The 19,340-nt window shown below is 38.4% G+C and overlaps 3 protein-coding genes across 4 annotated transcripts in view; 2 read left to right on the forward strand and 1 right to left on the reverse strand.

Annotated features, from left to right (window-relative positions):
• Positions 1-1,956, forward strand: part of LOC101477135 (FXYD domain-containing ion transport regulator 6) — a 14,597-nt gene extending 12,641 nt beyond the window's left edge. The window contains exons 4-6 of the mRNA XM_076889925.1: positions 564-599; positions 1,520-1,557; positions 1,661-1,956. Coding sequence (XP_076746040.1) covers positions 564-599; positions 1,520-1,557; positions 1,661-1,680 — 94 coding nt within the window. The 3' untranslated portion in view covers positions 1,681-1,956. The remainder of the gene's footprint in view (positions 1-563; positions 600-1,519; positions 1,558-1,660) is intronic.
• A 170-nt stretch (positions 1,957-2,126) lies between these two features.
• Positions 2,127-10,190, reverse strand: nfkbid (nuclear factor of kappa light polypeptide gene enhancer in B-cells inhibitor, delta). The gene is made up of 12 exons (XM_004541546.4): positions 10,083-10,190; positions 6,542-6,678; positions 6,411-6,444; positions 6,004-6,188; positions 5,747-5,916; positions 5,112-5,217; positions 4,875-5,021; positions 4,723-4,774; positions 4,483-4,640; positions 4,145-4,261; positions 3,837-4,001; positions 2,127-3,737 (listed from the first exon to the last, which is right to left on the reverse strand). Exons 1-12 carry the CDS (start codon positions 10,096-10,098, stop codon positions 3,666-3,668), a joined length of 1,359 nt encoding a protein of 452 aa, XP_004541603.3. The 5' UTR covers positions 10,099-10,190; the 3' UTR covers positions 2,127-3,665.
• A 158-nt stretch (positions 10,191-10,348) lies between these two features.
• Positions 10,349-17,813, forward strand: hcst (hematopoietic cell signal transducer). Of its 2 annotated transcripts, XM_012916080.3 has the most exons (6): positions 10,349-10,399; positions 11,191-11,262; positions 16,101-16,180; positions 16,364-16,384; positions 16,589-16,723; positions 16,949-17,813. In XM_012916080.3, exons 3-6 carry the CDS (start codon positions 16,126-16,128, stop codon positions 16,990-16,992), a joined length of 255 nt encoding a protein of 84 aa, XP_012771534.1. In that variant the 5' UTR covers positions 10,349-10,399; positions 11,191-11,262; positions 16,101-16,125; the 3' UTR covers positions 16,993-17,813. The 2 variants fall into 2 exon arrangements, with proteins under 2 accessions (XP_012771534.1, XP_012771533.1); XM_012916079.5 differs by lacking the exons at positions 10,349-10,399; positions 11,191-11,262 and adding an exon at positions 15,474-15,612.
• Positions 17,814-19,340: the final 1,527 nt, after the last annotated feature.

The following is a 19,340-nucleotide window of genomic DNA, read 5'->3' on the forward strand; positions in this document are numbered from 1 at the left end:
TCAAATATTAAGTACTTCTCTAAAACAGTTCTCGGATTTTGTGGAAGGGGGAAACCTGTGGGAAGAAAAACTGTCTGCTCAGCCACTTGCTGAGAAACTGAGGGTTCCGCAATATGCAAGCTGCATTATTGGCATCCAGACATCTTAATTGCTTAGCACGGGCTTGCTCGTTTATGTTTCTAAAAAGTCACTATGTTGATGAGGGGTGGACTCCTTAAATTGCTTATTTTAGTTTATTATTATTAATCTTTTTTTTTAAATATCTTCCTAACTTCAAGTTCTTGTTTAACTCAATTTAAGATCTTTTTATCCTCTGCTGCTGGGATGACACCTCTGTATCCTGCTGCTGGCTTCTAACCCATTTTTTCTGCTGAGCCAAGATGCTGCAGTCAAGGGGGAAAAATACTCCTGAGGAGTTGTGGAGCCAATTCTGCACACTGGGAAGCTGAAAAGCTTGATTTCCCTTGTAGTGCATTAAAAAGCTTTGTAATGATCCCATTACTGTTGTGGCCAAATAAACACTTTTAAAATGTGGTTTATAACTTGACACTCTTTCTTTGCAGAAACAGTGTTTCCAGACCAAAGCGACTTCGAATATGGTAAGATTTATGTTGTTTATTCATTTCAAAGATCAAAGCCAAATGAGTGTTGTATTTCTACTGATAGCATTCTTTAAATACACAATAAATTCCTATAAGTGTTTCGTGTGTGGTTTTTGTTCCTTTTAGATTATGAGACATTGCGGACAACAGGGGTTATCCTTGCTGTCATTATGTTTGTCTCTGGCATATTAATAGCCCTGAGTAAGTTTAGACTTTAAAATATCTGTAAAAATATATATGTAATGCAAAGGCTTTGTAACATATATCAATATAAAAATATTGTTTTGGTAACTCATCTATCATTCCTCAAACAGGTAAAAAATTCACAAAATGTGTAAAATCCTCATCCAAGTAAGAGTTTAGCAGATGATCCCCCCCTGTGCATGTTGTATGAATTTGCCATCTTTTTTAAAATAAAAAAATATATATATTTATATATCCTACATTTCCTCCCCCCCTATCCCTGCACTGGATGCCTCTTCTCAAAATGCCCCTATTCTGCTCTTTGCACACACACTTCCAACACATTTATAAGATTACACAGATGTGGCAAATCACATGCGCATAGTAAGCATTTCTGAATGGACGCATCACTCTTCCTGTGTTGGTAGTGAATGGGCAGTGTCGATTCTCAGATTGTTGCATGCTGCTTGTATAGTAAGACTGGAAGAAAGGCGAGAGCTGCTGTTTAAATGGGGCAAAAGCTGCATATTGGTCTATAGTTACACTTAGAAGCCTGTGGCTTCAACTGCATCTAGATCTACCTGATATTGCAACCCCGATAATGGAAACACGTCAAGTTGAAGTTGTTGCCACAGTATTCGAACCGCACGAGTATGTTTTTATTGGAATTATTGATGAATTTAATTTTGAAGTCACCTCTTGACTAATTTCCTCCTTTGTTTTTCTAATTGCAGTTCCAGCTCATCTGGTACTCAAATCCCAAAGACGGAAGGTAATTTCATTTATCTAGATGGAACTGTTTAGAGTGACTGTGTGCGCTAAAACTTTGCTATTTTTCCATTTTTCTCTCTGACTTATTTCCTTTTCTTTTGCAGTACCTCCTCCAACTGTATAGGCATTACAGCACAAGCTTGAAAACAAAAACAGAAGCCCATGCTAGCAAATAGATACAAGTAGATCAGCTGTGTTGGTGGCCACTCCTCTTATGGATAACATACCTCTGATGGGTGATTGATAAACAGGGTTTTCTTATACAACCTGACCTCATCCCATATTATTTGGCAAAGCTGCAAAACATCTGTCTGTAGATTACTCTGTGTAGTGTTTAAGATGAAAAAGAAATGACAAGGACACTCAATGTTCACATCAAACACAGGAAATGGGTGTGGTTTCTCTTCTACATCTTTTACTGTTATAAAACAATAAAATCAAGAGCATGATTACAAAATTAGAAATGTGTCCATCATGTGTACAGCAATTGAAACTGCATTCATTGAGCCAGTTTAACATTCGTCTTTATGATTTATTCCTTTTTTTTTTCTCCTGCGCAGGATCTTTCAAACAGCAGATCCAGCTGGTAAACCAATCGATGGAAAAACCGAATCATAACAAATCAAAATTTGCAAAATGAAATAAATGAAAAGTCAACATTCATTTTGAGGTTACCTTTACAAATATAACAGTCAGAGCTGATTCAGTTCTAAAGCAACAGTATTCAATTCCCTGTAAAGGCTAAAAGGGAGACTACTTTCAAATGGATCCCATCTACTCTTGTTATAAGAATGTCAGAAATTATTCTCATGTGAAGCAAGAGTGTAGCAAATGAAAAGCATGTTCATGAGAAATGTTATGTGGTTTTGTTGTGAGATTTCCTTTGTGCTTTACAGGAATTTACAGCGTGTCTAATATAAAGGATGACACATAAGTGAGAGGCTTACTTGTCACTCAGATTACACTCATTTAATCTGTGATTAAGTTTCACTGTCATTGCAGTGAAGGTTGGTTGAAATTGGCCTTGAAAAATAAATACTGTGAGTGTAAACAAAAGTGCAAGCTTCTTATGTGTTGCTGTATTTTCCATGCTGCTAATTTCTGAAGCTGAATGTAAACGGGACTGTTCAAAGGGTACCCCGAAGATCAAAAGAACCTGATGGAATTTAAGCACTGTTATCGTCCTCGCACTCATGACTCATGAGTAAAAAGTACAGTCAGTCAGACAATTTGTCACCACACTTACTCATGTAATGCCTCTTCGACAAAGAAAAAAAAAAACATATTGTCTGTCACAATCATTTTTAAAAACATAGAGGTTTTACCCTTAAAGTTTCCTTTTCCACAAAGGAAAGTGCACCTGAGGTTACACAAATATGTATGATGCATACAGAAAGGAGGTTCAATCGTACAACAGATTATTCTCATTCCAAACACACATGAAGCACACATACTGATTGATATGACAACCATCACTCACTGTATCATTATGATAATATTTCAACGAGGGGGATTTGAGACAACAAGAGGTCTTTCAGGGACATTGTCCTGGAGCTTATTTTCACGATTTCACAGAAATCAACATAAAACCGGGAGTTTAGCCTAACAGAAAAATAAATATTACTCCACCTTCGACTACTACTTTTTTTTTCCAATAACTAATGCTAATGTTTTGTAGTTCTGTTGTTTCATTGCAAAATGTTAAAAAAAATAAATATGTTACTTAAAAACTTTCAAATGCATGCCTGATTTCTAGCAACAGCGTTTCGTGGAAAAGTCTTCACAGAGATATCACATTTCGGAATGAAATCCTTCACTCACAGAGGAATACTTCTGCCTAAGAGTAGTAAATAAATAAAACACTACAGTTTTACAGAAACTAAATACCAAGCAAATTTGAAGCTTTAGAATTAAAGCATCCTTTGTCTATTGCAATGTGAATTACACAGCATTTGGAGATTTATATACCAAAGTAGTCTTGTTTACTCATCAATATATAGGCTGGATACTCCCAGAGTGTCATCAAAATAAAACGTAAACCCCCCTTCTCAACAGAGGAACTATCTTAAAGACATATTCCCTCCAAAATGGGACTACAAATTATCTGAGTCATTCCTGGTCCTGCAAGGACACGATACGTCGACGAGAGGAAGCACTTCGTTTCTTCAGCATGAGCTTGAGCTACAAGTTAGGAGATAAATTAATATAAGTAAACTGAAAAATCAAGTCAATCACAAAAAAAAGAAAGAAAAAAAAAAAAGTGAAGATATGGGTGATTACCTGTTCTCCCAGCAGGCCGCTCTGCAGCAGGTGAGCTGGCTGGTCATTCTCCAGATTGCGGATGCTGGGATCAGCTCCTTTGCTCAGCAGCAACTGCAGGATCACCTCCTGGTGGAGGTTACCATGGAGACCGGCTGCCATGTGTAAAGCTGTGTGGCCGTGAGCCTGTGGGGGGAAAAATATAAAAGCCGCATAACTCGGACTGTTCACAGACAGCTATAGCTGTACGCTTACACATTATGTATTTGCGCATAAACACGTGTATGCATAAAATTCTGCTCTGAGTTTCTTGTCAGTGTGGGACTCACTTTCATATTGACAAAGTCTTTCATGTTCGGCAGGGGAATGCTCAGCAGATAACGCACCAGATCAATGTTCCCCTCCTTCACAGCCAAATGCAGCACAGTCTTGTTACTTTTGATTTCCTGGAATTGGAGAATTGGAAGTAATGGGAGAGACATAATGAAACCACAAGTCAGACTAGAACCGCTAAAAAGCGTCAAGCAACAAGGAGAAAACAAAAGAGAGAACAAAGAGGGGAATGGTTGGCAGCATGACGACATCTTGGTTAGATAAAACCCCAGGTAGCTTAAAATTCTGCCTTGAAGTACAGGCCTTACTGTGTTGAACTTCACAGTTGACCTACCTGACTGAGAAGGGATGCCCCTGCACCAAGTAGCATCTGCACACAGGAGAGCTTCTCCATAGCTTTGGTCTGAAGATTAACATCTGCATGCCCATTGGTAGACAAAGCCTTCACCGTGACACTGTGAGAAATGGCTGCACAGTGCAGAGGGGTCATCCCTGAGACAAAGAAAATATATATCTTTTAGGGGTTCCAGTAAATATGTTGGAGTTGGAGCTAAAAGCAAAGATGTTATTTTACCTTCAAAATTGCGGGCCTCCAGGTTGACGGCCGGCCTGCTCGACAGAATCGCCTGCAGAAACAGATCGCTGATTAGATCTCCTCACTCTTATCTTTGCTTGTTTTGTTTTTTAAGTCATGCCAAAGTCATTTAGTAGTTACTGTAGCTTTACCCGCAGAACCCCTGGGAATCCATAGTGGGAAGCCAGATGAAGAGCGGTTTGTCCATTAACGTCACAGGCGTTGATGTCCGCTCCCAAAGACAGCAGATCTTGGACAATGTCTGCCTGGTTTGCCGTCACTGCCACCAGTAAAGCAGTCTGCACAAGCACAGGTAGTATACACATGTATTTTAAGAGACCATGTCAACAACAATCAAACTGAATGATGTTTTTTTTTTTTGTTCATACCTTTCCCTTGTGTTCTTTTGCATCAAGTCTCCCTACATCCCTCAGCCTCTCCGCAGCAGCATAGGCACACTCTCTCAGTCCCTTGGCAGTGTAGATGTGCAGGATGCTGATAGAGAAAGAACACATCACAAATTAGTTATGAATGAGACTACATAATTGTGGTAATCCCCACAGCCAATTTCACTCTATTTTCTCTCACGAGTTCACTTGTGACAAGGAATAGAATTTGTAAGATTGTAATTGTCACTGAGCATGAGTGGCTGACTCATTTTCATATTTAGTTTTTTTTTCTTTATTCATCTGTCTAGGATTACCAAATGGGTTCTCACTTTGAGCTCACGACTGAAAACGAAACTGTAGGAAAGTAAATAAATTGTGTACTCGTGTTCAAAGAGCGCAATAAAGTTATCAGCGGGGGTTTGCGTGGGTCCAGAAAGTGAACACGCACTGCATTGCAAAATATCTAGAAGAATTAACACTTACTTGTATTTTAATGTTTGTAATGCAGGCTAGAACTTAAAATTGAAACCTCAGTCCACATTTCCCACTGGCAAATTGACTTTTATTCTCTGCTTTAAATCTCAATAGCCGGTATAAACCAAACACTCCCCGCTAACACACTCATGATCACTCACGTGTCTCCGTCTTCATCCTGGCAGGTAGTTCTGCTGTAGTCCATCCTGCTAAGCAGCATTCTGGCTTCCTCGAGCTTGGTGGCATCCATTGTTGAACTGAAAGTCAGCTGTGTGGTCTGGCTTGGGTCCAGAAGTGACCAGGAAGAATCTGAGAGAGCCCCCAGGCAGTCCTGTGCAAAGGAATGCAGATTTTACTCAACAAACTCAAGATAGGATTATCAAACTTGCAAAGTCTGCAAACAAAGGCTAACACTTACATATGGCTGGGACATTGTTTCCACAAATGGATGGACTGGTTGCTGTGTGTATTCAGGTGTCATTGTGTGGCTGTAGGTTGTGGTAAAGCTGGTTCCTGGTTGGTTGCCATAGAAACTGAGTGACTCAGGAGCTGGGGCCCACTGCTCATAGCTCACTGCCATGTCTGAGTAGCTACTTGCTGCACCTAGTAAGAAGAAAACTTCTTTTTATCACTGAAAAGATAAAATTACTTAAATAACAAGATCTCTGATATACTTTTGGTTGATTCTCTACTCTCTGTGTTGCAATCATTTGCAATAGTTTTTGCAATAGTTGAGGTCAGTGTTAATAAGAAAAATGCTTATTAATGCCTACACATCCAAAGTGTTTTGCATTTAGTCTTTAACAGAAGCTGCCCAGTCCTTACCTGTACAGGAAAATGGTTCTGATGGAGGCAATTGCTGCAAAAAGAAGAAGAAGCAGGAAAAACTGTGAACAATCAAATCCTGATAATGTAAAATTTGATGAGATGCACAGGTACTATATGTGCTGGCTTACTGTAACAGTAGCTGGAGGAACAGGACTTGTGCTGGTTGTCGGGCAGCAGGGTGGCACAGAGGACGTCTCGCGTCTTCTCTTCTGCTCCAAGAGTTTTTTCACTGTGGGCAGTGTGCAACACGGCTTCTCTTTTGGCGCTGGGAAAGTAAGTAATATGGAAATTGCTCAATTTTTCAACATATTACTGGCAAGCCTCCTCAGTCCTTAGAGCGGTTGAGCAAGCCCAAATCATGATATTCCAACCACCTTGCTTCACAGTTGGTGTGAGGTTCCTTCCTTGTCTACTGTCCCCGTGACCAGCTGTATACACCATAATGATCCTAAAGGTTTGCCTAGCTATGCCTATATGTGTCCAAATGCAGGTCAAATTTGAATGTCTTTGTTTCTGTAGATGCACTTAGACACAAACAGAAGAGTCACCTGCAGACCCTGTGATTCCTTGGTAGCATTTTTGGACCATCAAATCGTGTAGCCTCAATTTAGCGAAGGGTGCAATTAAGGACAAATTTGAGACTTCTTAAATCTCATCCCAGTTACAGGGATCCACAACCTTTTTTTGTGTTTAGATACCTCTATTAGAGAGCTCTTTAGACCTTGGCCTAATGGAGGGAGATGAGAACAACAGACCCAGAGGTTCAACTTGTTACACAAGCGAGACTAATGATTGGAACCTGATTCCAACTTCACTGATTTTAAGGTGTGGTAAGTGTATGGGCATGAGCGTACTTTTCTTTTCTTTTTTTCTGCGTGATTCATGTCTTTAAATTTATTCAAATGTACATAAATGACAACAAAATGTAAATTTTAGATACATGTTCTCTATCCGTTGCCTTTTTACTTCTTTAATCACATGACTATATACTGGTGACATTTAATCGATATCAGAGGCAATGTTTAATCATCACTAGTCATTTGTTTGCTTTCGTCTAGAATGTCTTGGAGTATCGAAAGGTTTTCTACAGCCAAAGATACATTTTCTTTTTCTTGTTTCTTACAGACTTACTTTACAAAGATCTAAAATAGGGTGAAGATGCAAATTTTGAGATTTGAAAAATGAAAGCAGAGAACGCTTGAATACCTGCCTTTTTTTTTTTTTTCTGTTAATCCACTAATGAATGAATGCAATGAGCGTTTCATGTCTGGAAATATCAATTTGAAATGTTTTCCAACAAAAGGACAAACTTGTTTACAGCCATTAAAACTTAGCTTATCAAAAAGTTAAACCTTTAAACGAATAAATGAAGTCTGATCACAGACAGCCTTTTTATGTCTGCAGAAGTGGATTTACTCTCACTGTGTACTCTATGGAGTCTATGTGCCACTTGGCTTTGATTTGTTGAGGGTTAACTGTCAACCAGCCTAATGATATAATTATCACTGATATAAATGAAGCTTAAAAGGTATGAAAGCATCAGAATAAGAAATATAAAGTGAGTCGTGAGCTTATGATTCATTTATCAAATGAATCACAAGCTGTACAACTCTCATCACATCTCATTTTCTCCACGCTCACCTTTCACATACATTCACATCAAGTCCATTATGCAGTGAGTGTGTTTTCCCTTTCTGATACTAAAGTATCATTTCCACTGAACAGGTAAAGGAAATCAGAAAAATAGGAAACAAATATTACAAAACAGAATTCAGATGTTTCCAGCTGAGATGTTGTGACCACACAGGTTGTTTCCTCAAAAACTTCACCCCACATGTGTAAGATAAAGTGATATTTCCACCCTGTCTGTGGAACTGCGGTACAAAAGACAAAGCTATGCAAAACCTCCTCCATTAGGAACACAGATAATGTGGCCAAGCAAACCAGACAGATTAATCAGAAAGGCTGTAGTATGGGATAACCACTGCTTATTTTCTATGACATCTTCCTGTAGTACCGCTCCGTTACGCTACACAATGGCAAACCACATCTTCCTGCCTTGGTGTGTCACAGGCTTGTCACCTCAACACGTGTAGTTGCCTTGTGCTTTCTATTGAACCATGTCTGGAAGGTAGAGCACAAGAAGTCTGCTCTTTTGTCACGTCTCTGTTTTGTTTTGTTTGGGGTTTGTGTTGTTGTTGTTGTTTGTTAGCTTTTACTTTATGAATATTAAGCCTTACAGGGACAACACAGCCCTGTTCACCAAAGCAAACACACGGAGTGTGCGCTTCCGGAAAAAAAAATGCAAATTCGACCACTGAGATGAAAAAAGAAAAAAAAGAAAGAAAAGATTGTAGATCTCTGTTGGCAAGCTGTGTCGCTTCTTCTCAAAGCAGAAGGAGGAAAAAAAGAAACAATAATCTCACTTCCACTTAAAAACCAGTCCTTGACAATAAGCTCATGGTGCTGTGTGTCATATGCCAGCCCCCCCCCCCCCCCCCCCCCCCAGCACACAATAAAGGTCACTTAATGAGAATACATGACATCAGTCTGTACATTTCAGGGCCGCAAGTTTCATTTTCAAGTTCAAAAGGTGTTACTATAGGTTACTCAATCCTGACTCATTTTAACTTTATATCAAAATGTCACTTTTGGCCCGGTGATGTAATGCTGCAATATAAGTGCATATTCTCTGTTTAAAAGTATCTCTGAAAAGATGCCACCAGTTGATCGAAGTTGCCCTGTAGGCTGCCAGACGCCAGGAAATGGCCTGGGGGACCCACGCATGCACATACATTTGGGCTTACACTAATCTAACCCCCACGCAGCTCTGGGCTAGACTGTGCTATATTCAAATAGGTTTTGTGGAAACCCCTGGACATTGAGTCATGTGAGTGGGCGGTTGGGGATTCCGACGACCTTTCTCTTTTGGCTCTATGCTCGGTGAAAAGAAAGAAGCATACAGCCAGTTTCCTCATTTTGTGGTTTAGCAGAGCTGAATATGTAATCGTTCTGCTTGTTTTTTAAGGGAGACCATAAACAAATAAGCTTAAGCAAACAAGATGCTGTCACGTCACACAGCCTGCCTGTCTGGCACTAATCATAAAATGGGGAAATGAAAACATACTAGCATGGGTGGAGGTGTATTAGGGTTTCCCCAAATGATGTCCTGCTTGTTGGATTCACCCGAACTGTGATGTCATATATGAAAAACCAAGCCAAGAGGAAGGCTAGTGCATGAAAGCACCAGTGAAATGACTGAACTCACTGTACTCTATTCATATCAAAAACACATCCCCCTATTGGCATAGCGTGGCAAACATAGTCTGACTATAAAAGCACACCAGGAGCTGAAAAAGAGCGATTCCTGCCACGTTTAGGAGGCAGCATCCCGATTAAAATTCATAGAAAACCCTATCAGATGTGTCCTGTCCTGTTGATGACATAGGAGGTCTGTGTCGACGTAAGCTTTTAAATGACACCTCATTGTAATTAAACTCTAACACACACACGCACAACACAAAAAAGAGAAACAGCTTCACCATCCCTGTCTATATAAAAACCCGAAAAGCATACAAAGTAATGAGTTAGCGGTGTCGTTCATCACAGTCAAACTATTCACACGATCAGGCTTCTAATCTGCCGCATCAAAAGCACAAACGTACTCACATTTATCAAAGTGCATGTCAGAAACTGTTTTGCTGTGAAGTCTTCGACAGATCGTCCGCTTGCTCGCCAACCTTTTCAATGAGGGATGACCGAGGGATGACCGAGGGATCTCTGACGCTCTGCCACGCTGTAGTCTGTCTGGCTTGTTTTCTTGTTGTGATAGTGCTCCACACAGAGCATGCAGTCCCTTTCCCCTCAACCCCCAGCTGTGGTCACGCCCTCGAGCACGAGGAGGGAGGGCAAAGCGTGAAAAGCAGAAAGAAAAAAAAGAAAAAAATAAAAGTGTGAGAACGAGCTGTGAGTTATGCGAGCAAAAGGTATGACAAGTGAATAAAGAGTTGTTTATATTTAGGCGCTGTTTCGGACAGAAGAGCGTTTATTTATAAATGGTTACCATTACTTCACCCTGCACCAGCTGAACGACTAAACCGCCTCAGGAATGAGTAATGGGTTGTCCAGTCTCGTAGTAGGCTAACAATAAACACAATCAGACATTCTGCTTATAGAGTACGTTCGCTTTTAATACTTGAAGTACATTTTGAGGACAAAAGTGAGTGACGGCGAAATACATTAGTTTTTACGTTGCGCTGAAAGCCTAAACAAGCTGGAACTCCTTGACTGTTTTGTAGTACAGTTTATAATGACACTTATGTCATGTTTCAAAAGCTCATCTCAAGTTGGTAGTTTTAGATGTGTGGAATCAAAAAGGTCGTGGAAGTGATCGCAAAAGTACAAGTGCCTAAATGTTAAAGTAGTAACTGGCAAAGAGATAAGTGATCTGAAATTTTCAACATTGCGCTGATGCAAAACAACGTTTGATAGAAAACTAAAGAAATATAGTAACACGTTATCTCAACCTACTGTTATTATGACTTATATAAAGTTCTAAAGATAATGAACTCCTATCAAGTTTGTTTTTATAGCCAAAAAATGTGATCTCAGCTTACAGTGAACAGGGTATTTATTATGATTTAAAATATCAATTTTCTGCCATTCTGCTGCCCGCAGTGTCAATAGAGATGCCCAGACCTTCCTTTCCAGCTCTTCTTTGTGGACTGTATGTAAACTCCATGTAAACATATTATCTTTCTCTTATCTTTGTTACCAGTATAGATAAAGTCTTACGGGAATCTCTGTGTCACCTAAAGAGAAAAACAACATCAAAACATCCAACTTGGTGGTGAGTTGTTTTTTGTTTTTTGCCAAATGACTAATATATATGTTTAGGGGTTTTTTTGCCTACTTTCTCCATAAACAATTGTCAGACAACACAGAGAGAGGCTGAACAACATAATAATGCAGAAAGATGTAAACAAGTGGAAAAAAGAGTTTAGAATATATATTTAAAGAATGTGTAATTGTGAAAAAGTGCTACTAAACAATGTTAAAGGAAAAATGTGTCTCATCAGATATTTAGCTGTGGGTTTAGTTATTTTTGAAATGTTTGGATATTCCATTTGTGTGCTTGCTGTAAATATGCTCTCAGATATGAACCTACCAAGAGGACTAAATACACACTTCCATATATTCAGGACTAGGGCTTGTGACCTGTACATTCATCACAAAATCTTATAGTGACCCTAATGCTCGCCCTGTCATACATGTTCCCATTGTGGGAATTCATATTAAACAATTCTCAAATAATTGAGCAAAAAGTGCAGTCTTCAGGCTGTCCTGAAGTCTGTGGTTTTCTGTATTATTCTCAGTCTGAGTGGGCGTCCTTAATATGATTATCATTGTCTGTAAATACAGCAGTCATGCTCACTTGCTATTCAAACCTTTTGTATGCAAAGGGAAGCTAATCAGAAGAAAATCAGCTTAAAGAGAGGGTGACCTTGAAGACAGAGGTGAAAAAGCCAGTTTAAGACAAAGGTTGAACCTCGGAGTGCAGTATGAAATATGTAAAGGAATAAGATAACATAAATAAGGATTATTTTAATCTGTGAATCATGCAGACCTACTCTAGTCAGATCCAAAACTGTAAATGGCAAGCTGAAAATGAATGTAATGGGTAAACTTCAAGCTTTTGCATCTCTTGTATGTGTGAGAATTCTGTGATTTAGGTTTTTTCCATTTAGAAAAAGAAGAAAGAAGCAGAAAGGATCAAAAACAATGAATGGAAGAAAGTCAGATACAAAGAACAAGGACTGTACCGTCTAGTGATTATAATACAAATATATACCGTGTTGGAAATATTTACTTATCTATATACTATAGATATATATCTTCAGATGTTTAGTTTATATCCAGTAGGCATAGTTAATGCATACAGTGGACACAGTTTAACAATAAGCCCATCCAGCTTTAACTGTCTGTGCAGCAGTCCCAAGTTTAGTCTTCATTCTATTAGATGACTCTGGACCCTGATGACTTTTTGTTGCTGAAAGCTCTGTTTAGTTCAAGGAACAACTCAGACTTGAAAGGGCAGATAAAAGAAGGGAAACTACACAAGATGTTTTCTGTGTTTAGTATATCAGGCTGTGGTCATCCACAGCCCAGCCCAAAGCCTAACCGAGAGTTCTGGCTCCACCTCTCAGTAAATTCTCCAGATGGTTTGATCTATATTCTACATCCCACATTTGCTCTGCTAATGCCAGTATACCTGTACACATAACTACTGGAAATACCTCAGGTCTGCCACACGCTCAGCTACACTTTTCCTAGTAAGAAAGAAAACTAATAAGCTTCTTTCAGAGAAAGTTATGCATCATTCTTCAGAGAATCTTTTCAGGGTAAACAATCAACCTCTGGGGACTTCTTCTCATGTTTTGGTAGCAACTATTTACAGGGCTCCAAAATTATGTTAAAAGTATTTTTTTTAACTATTTAAAGTCATGGGGATTTTAAAGATTTTAACTTACTTTCTTAGTCATACTTATGTTATTAGATTAAGTCACAGTAACTATGTAACCATCAAAGATATGGCAGTTCTTTGATGTCCCCTTATCTTCACATATTCAGAAGAGATAAGTGTCTACAAATAACAGTATTCTTCTTAAGGAGGCTATTTAAAGGATAATGAGAATCTGTAGTTAATTTGCTGAATAATATCTTTAATGCTAAGCATAATAGATATACACTCAGTGGCCACAATATTAGTTACACCCAAATCACCTGCTCATTAATACAAATATCAAAATTAGCCAATCACACAAAAGCAACTCAGTGACATGGACATGGTCAAAATTGTCTGAAGTTAATACTGAGCATAAGAATGGGGAAGGTAAGTGACTTAAATGACGCTGACTATGGCACAGTCGCTGGTGCCATACTGACTGATCTGAGTATTTCAGAAACTGCTGATGCACTGGGATTTTCCCACACAACCATCTCTAGGGTTTACAGAGAATGGTCCAAAAAAAGAACATGTCCAGTGAGTGGTAGTGAACATGTGTTGTTCATGCCAGAGGTCAGTGGCGAAAGTAAATCAAATCACAACAGTTTTCAACTGAGCTACAGAAGAGCATCTCTGAACACACATGTCGAATCTTAAAGCAGATGGGCTGCAACAGCAGAAGACCACACAGGGTGCCACTCACACAGCTAAGAACAGGAAACTGAGGCTACAGGTTACACAGGCTCACCGAACATGGACAACAGAAAACTGTAAAAACATTGCCTGCGATTTCTGCTGCAACATTTTGATGGCGGGGTCACCACCATCCTGCTTTGTATCAGTCGTTCTGGTGGGTGGTGTTGGTGTAATGATGCTGAGGTTGTTTTCTTGGCACACACATAGACACTGTTTAAACACCACAGCATAACCTGAGTATTTTTGCTTACCTTAATGACTGCTGTACCCATCTTCTGATGGCTGCTTGGAGCAGGAAAATACACTATGTCACAAAGCATAAATGATCTCAAACTAGTTTATTGATCATGAGAATGAGTTCACTTTTCTCAAATGGTCATTATGGATTTGCAGCTAACAAAATCTGCAGCAACCGTGTGATGTTATCATGTCAATATGGACCAAAATCTCTCAGGAATGTTTCTAGCTTGTTGAATCAGTGTCATGAATAATTAGAGCACTTCTGAAGGCAAAAGGAGGTCCAACCTGATACTAGTAAAGTGTACCTAATGAAGTGGCTAGTGGATTGCTTTACTAAAATAGTAACCAACAAACCCAAAGTATTTTAAGACTCAAATGTTGAACTATGTTGTTTTATTATATTATATGTTGCTTCACATCAAGAAGGTTCTGAGTCTGCTGGCATGTTCCCCCCATACTCTGGTTACTCTGGTTTCCTCAGTCCAAAATCTAGAAATTACTTGGATTAGATTAATTGGTGATTCCAAATTGCCCATTGGGATCATTTGGATAATTGCCCATTCAAATCAACCATGAATTGGATAAGCAGAAGAGAATGGATGGATGTTAATTAGAATAGAAGGAAAAAGTGGAAGTACCAATTTCAGACCAATAATAAATATCAATGAAGAAATGTAATGCTAAATTAAATAAAACAGGGAAGTGTTTTTTTCACCTTCTAACATTATAGATGTGGTAAAAGCAGTACTCTGTGCTTTTCACAATCCTCTATAAGGTAACTAACCTCACCCACAGGTTATACATTCACTGCTTTTGTGGCTACAAAGCTTGTTTACAGAAGAGACAGCAAGAAAGCAGTCCTAGCCATGTGAGCATCAATGTGCACCTTTATTTTTCTGTGGTCTTTTAACTGTTTTACTTCAATTTAAGTGTTTAGTCCTGCTATTTCTCCTTTATGTTTTCTGCTTATTTATTGATCTTTGGTCTAACAGATGAGCTTGGTTATTCTATGAGAAGGCCTGCAGCTCCCTCTGCTGTTGTACAGCTAGAATATAGCAGGTGGCAGTGCAATATTGCTGACCTGAACCGAAACCGAAGTCAAACCGCACTGAACAAAATACAAGATTTATTTTGCAACCACTGGATAAAATGTGTAAACAAAGAATTTTACAAAAGTCAAAATCTGAATTGCTGGAAGAAGGGTTTCAGTGAAATGTATTTATTACAGTTTAGTTATTCAAATGAATCCTGAAATATCATTTTACGATTATATACATATTAAATAAAATATAACTTTTCTTTTCTTTTTTCTTTTCTGGATTTTAGGAGTAGCCAAGAGTTATGTTGTAAGCATCAGCAGTGGTGACATTTAACAACCCACAGTTTCTGTCAGTGTGAACGCTGACAGCAACAACATCTGAAAAAAACAGAAACCCAAAACCACATTCAGCAGCTACAACAGCTAACAGCAGCAATGGACTGTAGTAAATAAATAAAACTGATTCCCACATTCTTCCTTTCAACATTGGATATATTGTGGGTTTTTTGGAAACAATGTTGTACTCCATTAAATACAGATTCACTCTGTCAGAGCTCAGCTGTTATTAAATAATCTGTAGTGGAGACAAGCTTGCAGACGGTGCTTCAGCCCACCAAAGGAAGTTAGAAAGTTTGACGTCAGAGATGTCAGAGGAGAAAACGAATAGCAAGTCACACCATGTTTTGGATAGCAGAAGGCAGATCAGCAAACCAGAGAAGGTACGGTTTTTTTGGACTCCCATTTACTTTCTCTTCATCATCATTTTTAATTTTAAAGATTTAATCTGTCAGAATGTTTTTATTCGGTTAGATTATTCGAGGAAAGGTTGGATTTATAAAGTTGTGAACAGGAAATGTTTGCATATGAAATGCAGTTGCTTGAACTAAATCTTTTAGGTTTTTTGGGGGTTTTTTTTTAAATAATTGTAATGATTTAGACATATGTTAACATTTTCTGAATTTTTCATTTACTAATTTTATCTCTATCGCTTTGTAACTACCCACACAGTCCATCATGTCTCGTTGTGATGTAGAGTATACAAAAGAGGTCAAGCCTACAGTTCTGAGACATTTCAGATGTTCTGTCCTTAATACAAAAATTAAAATGTATCAAAATTCGAAGAATGGATACTGTAACATGAACTTTATTCTCCACATCTTTGGAACATGTAATATAGGACAATGTTTGGTCTCTTCTTGTCTTTCAGATAGAACATAACTGAGCTGACCTTCATGGCGATGGCAAATAACAAATTCCTCACCGTTGTCCTATTTGGTCTTTTTTTCAGTAAGGATGATTTAATAGTATTTCTCTTTTCTTTTTGTACACACACTCAAAATGAAGGTGGTCTCACACAGGAAAGTAAAACCACAAGCTGCTGTGCACAACGGAAACTTAACTGACTTGTTAGAGGAACTTAAAGTAAGTTTCAACTAACATATCCCTCTTTGTTCCCTTTCTTTCTCTAAGGCCTTGCTCCAGCACTTGCTGGTAAGTATCAAAAAAGATGATGTGTCAACTTCCTAAATGCATTTAAAAAAAATGAATCTTAATGTTGAGAAAAAAAATACAAATAAAAGTAAATGTAGAACTAGGCAACCAGTCGTGATGACTCAGTTTTTCTCTTGGGTTTTTTTCTTTCTTCCCACTCCATTTCTGTCTAACTGTCTGTTTCTCACTTTTTGTATTTACCAGACAGCACAGTGTCTTGCTACAGGATTGAGCCAGGAACAATAGCAGGCATCATCTGTGCAGATGTGGTGCTGACCCTTATTATTGTCGTTGTAACATACCGATGTGCCAGTTTTCGGCGTCAAAAGATAGATAATGGTAAGATGACGGTGAAGGGCTCGCCGGTCCCTGGGAGCCCTTTTATTTTATCACATTGGATTTCTTTTTTTCTTTCATATTCACCTATAAGACTGTTTCTCAACTATATTTTCACTATATTCATCAAACTGACTTCTTCTGTTATGTGTGATTTTAGCATCAAGTGTATACTTTCAACTAATAGCTTTTCTCCATTGTGCTGTCTCTTGTCTGATTTCTTCACAGCTCACAAAGTGTATATGAATGTCCGGGCCAACTGCAAGAGCTAAAAGGATGGTGCAGTGCATGAAAACACTTTCAACTTTCTTGTAGAAAACTGTTTACCTTTTTTAAAGAAATCTCCTCTGAAAATTAATTATACAAAAAAATCTTTAACTATTACATTTTAAGTTGAACACATTGTTTTACACATTTTATATCTTACTTCTTACACTTCAACCTGTTAATTCATACTACAAAAAATAAATAAAAGAGTCTCATAAATGGGATTTCATACTCATACAATGTGGACTGTGATTTTAAATATGTTACAAAGTTAGATAAGATGTGTTTCAGTTTATTTAGTAGAAACTTTGAAAAAGGCAGTCCAGTTTTATCTTTATAGTACCATTTCACAGCAACAGTTGCCTCAAGGTACTGTTTATTGTAAAATAAGGACCCTACAATAGTACTGCATTTTAATAATATTAATTGTGTGTGATAATAATAATTGCATATGGTTAACATTCAAATACACTGTTAAAAACGATCAAGGAAACATTTGAGCAATCTTAACTTTAATTTTTGCTCTGATTTTGTATAAACAGCCCTCAAAGCATTGTTACAGCATTTTGATTACAAAAAATAATATACAAGGATTCCAACTTGAGTATTTTATTCACGGACATCAGATGTGTGGTTTAAATCTTCCTTTAATATTTTTCAGCAGTGTTATTTAATGTTAATTTAATGCAAACTATCGAAATAGTTTAACGGGACATGGAGATGTTGTGCAAATGTTCATATTATATTTACAAACTGTAAAATGTATAAAAAGTAATGCTAAAAAAATGTCCACTTTAGCACATTAATAAAAGAAAGCTAAAACATTCTTGTGTCTGGTAAGTTTTTCTTTTTTAAAGATGGAGGAATATTTCATCTTCAGACATGTTCACAGAACACATTTATATGGTTTTTAGCCAGTTAACTTAGTCTTGTTTTTCTACATTGTATAGCTTCACAGATTGTTCGGTTGCTCATTACTTTCTGTTTGTTTCTCGCTTTCATCTACTTGGTCATTCTGTAGCTGACATTTAAGACCTGATTAGATTTCAGACATGTAGGACATGATTAGATTTGGAGCGTGGTTCCGCTGTGTGGTTAACATGGCTCCACTTTGTCCTTTCAGGCAAACACAGAATGAAAAATGCTAACCAAAGTGATTTCATATCTCTTTACTTATGTGTCTGATCTCAAGTACACAGTGTGCTTGATTGATGTACAGTGTCTCCTTTCAACCGTCTCTTATTACCTTGTGAGTCATTTACTTTCACAGTTTTGTGGATGATGTCAACTTTTAAAGCTAAACTTCCGGTGATATGTAGCAAATATGCCTTGCTGCCTGTTTCTTTGTTAATTAACAGAAAATGTTACACAACGCAACATTTCCCTGTTAATCTGTGTTTGTGTAAAAAAGTGTATTTGAAATTATTTTTATATTTTATATTTTATTTATTTTGTTTTATATTTTAAAAACAGTCTTCCAAGTAATTAATTTCTAAGTAATTGAATAAAGGTCAAGAGTGTCACCTAATAAGACATCAGTTCAGGTTTATGCTCTGAGCCACCTGATCATCGCTATGTCTCCACTTCATTGGGCTCACATGTCACCTGTCACCCCCATTTATCAGACATTACTTTTGGTGGGGAACTCTACAAAGTGATGTTAAAGGCTATAAAGTTGCCTGTTCCACCAGTGCACAAAACAAAAGCAGCACTCAATGACCATCAATGACCATCAGGTTTACTTCAACCACTAACCACCCCCATAGACCTTGGTCACATATAACTTTAGACTTTGCTACCAGCGAGCCCGTTTCCTCCAGTCCGTAATTCTCCCTGCAGTTGACAGGTTCTCCAAGTCAGGCCATTTTGTCTCTCTGGACAAACTCTCCTCTGCCTCCGAAAACACCAAGCTCTTTGTGGCTCATGTTTTCAGACTCCACAGACTCCATAAGGTCTCTGACAGAGGTCCTCAGTTCACTTCAGAGGTCTGGAAGACCTTCTGCACCTCCCTGGGAGCCAAAGTAAGCCTTAGCACCGGATACCACCGGCTATCCAATGGTCAAACCGAAAGTTGTCGACATGTTTGGACCTGGACTCTGGAAGCATTACTAAGGACCGCTGATGGACAGCGCTGCTACGGGGATCGGCTGAGAAGACCAAACCCCAAGTATGCACCAGGGCTTGCTGCCAGAGGCATTCCTCTCAAATCACGCAAGCTAGCTCCATGCTATATTGGATCATATTAAGTCAACACCTCCATGTTTTGCTCACCTCCCATCCATTGACAGCAATCAGCGAGGCAATAGCTAAGCGCAGTCATCCACTCTCCGCCAGTTTGTCAGCTACCTCATGG

This window comes from Maylandia zebra, linkage group LG11 (genome assembly GCF_041146795.1).
Source record: "Maylandia zebra isolate NMK-2024a linkage group LG11, Mzebra_GT3a, whole genome shotgun sequence".
NCBI lineage: Eukaryota > Metazoa > Chordata > Actinopteri > Cichliformes > Cichlidae > Maylandia > Maylandia zebra.

Bases quoted from the DNA above. Each gene is read 5' to 3' on its own strand.
- nfkbid (XM_004541546.4), bottom strand. The intron at 4,775-4,874 runs GTAAAGCTACAG...CTGTTTCTGCAG, and splicing joins GATTCCCAGGGGTTCTGCGG to GCGATTCTGTCGAGCAGGCC. The intron at 4,002-4,144 runs GTGAGTCCCACA...TTCCCCCCACAG, and splicing joins AAGACTTTGTCAATATGAAA to GCTCACGGCCACACAGCTTT.
- hcst (XM_012916080.3), top strand. From the start codon at position 16,126: ATGGCGATGGCAAATAACAAATTCCTCACCGTTGTCCTATTTGGTCTT. The intron at 16,181-16,363 runs GTAAGGATGATT...TCTTTCTCTAAG, and splicing joins CCTATTTGGTCTTTTTTTCA to GCCTTGCTCCAGCACTTGCT. The intron at 16,385-16,588 runs GTAAGTATCAAA...TGTATTTACCAG, and splicing joins CCTTGCTCCAGCACTTGCTG to ACAGCACAGTGTCTTGCTAC.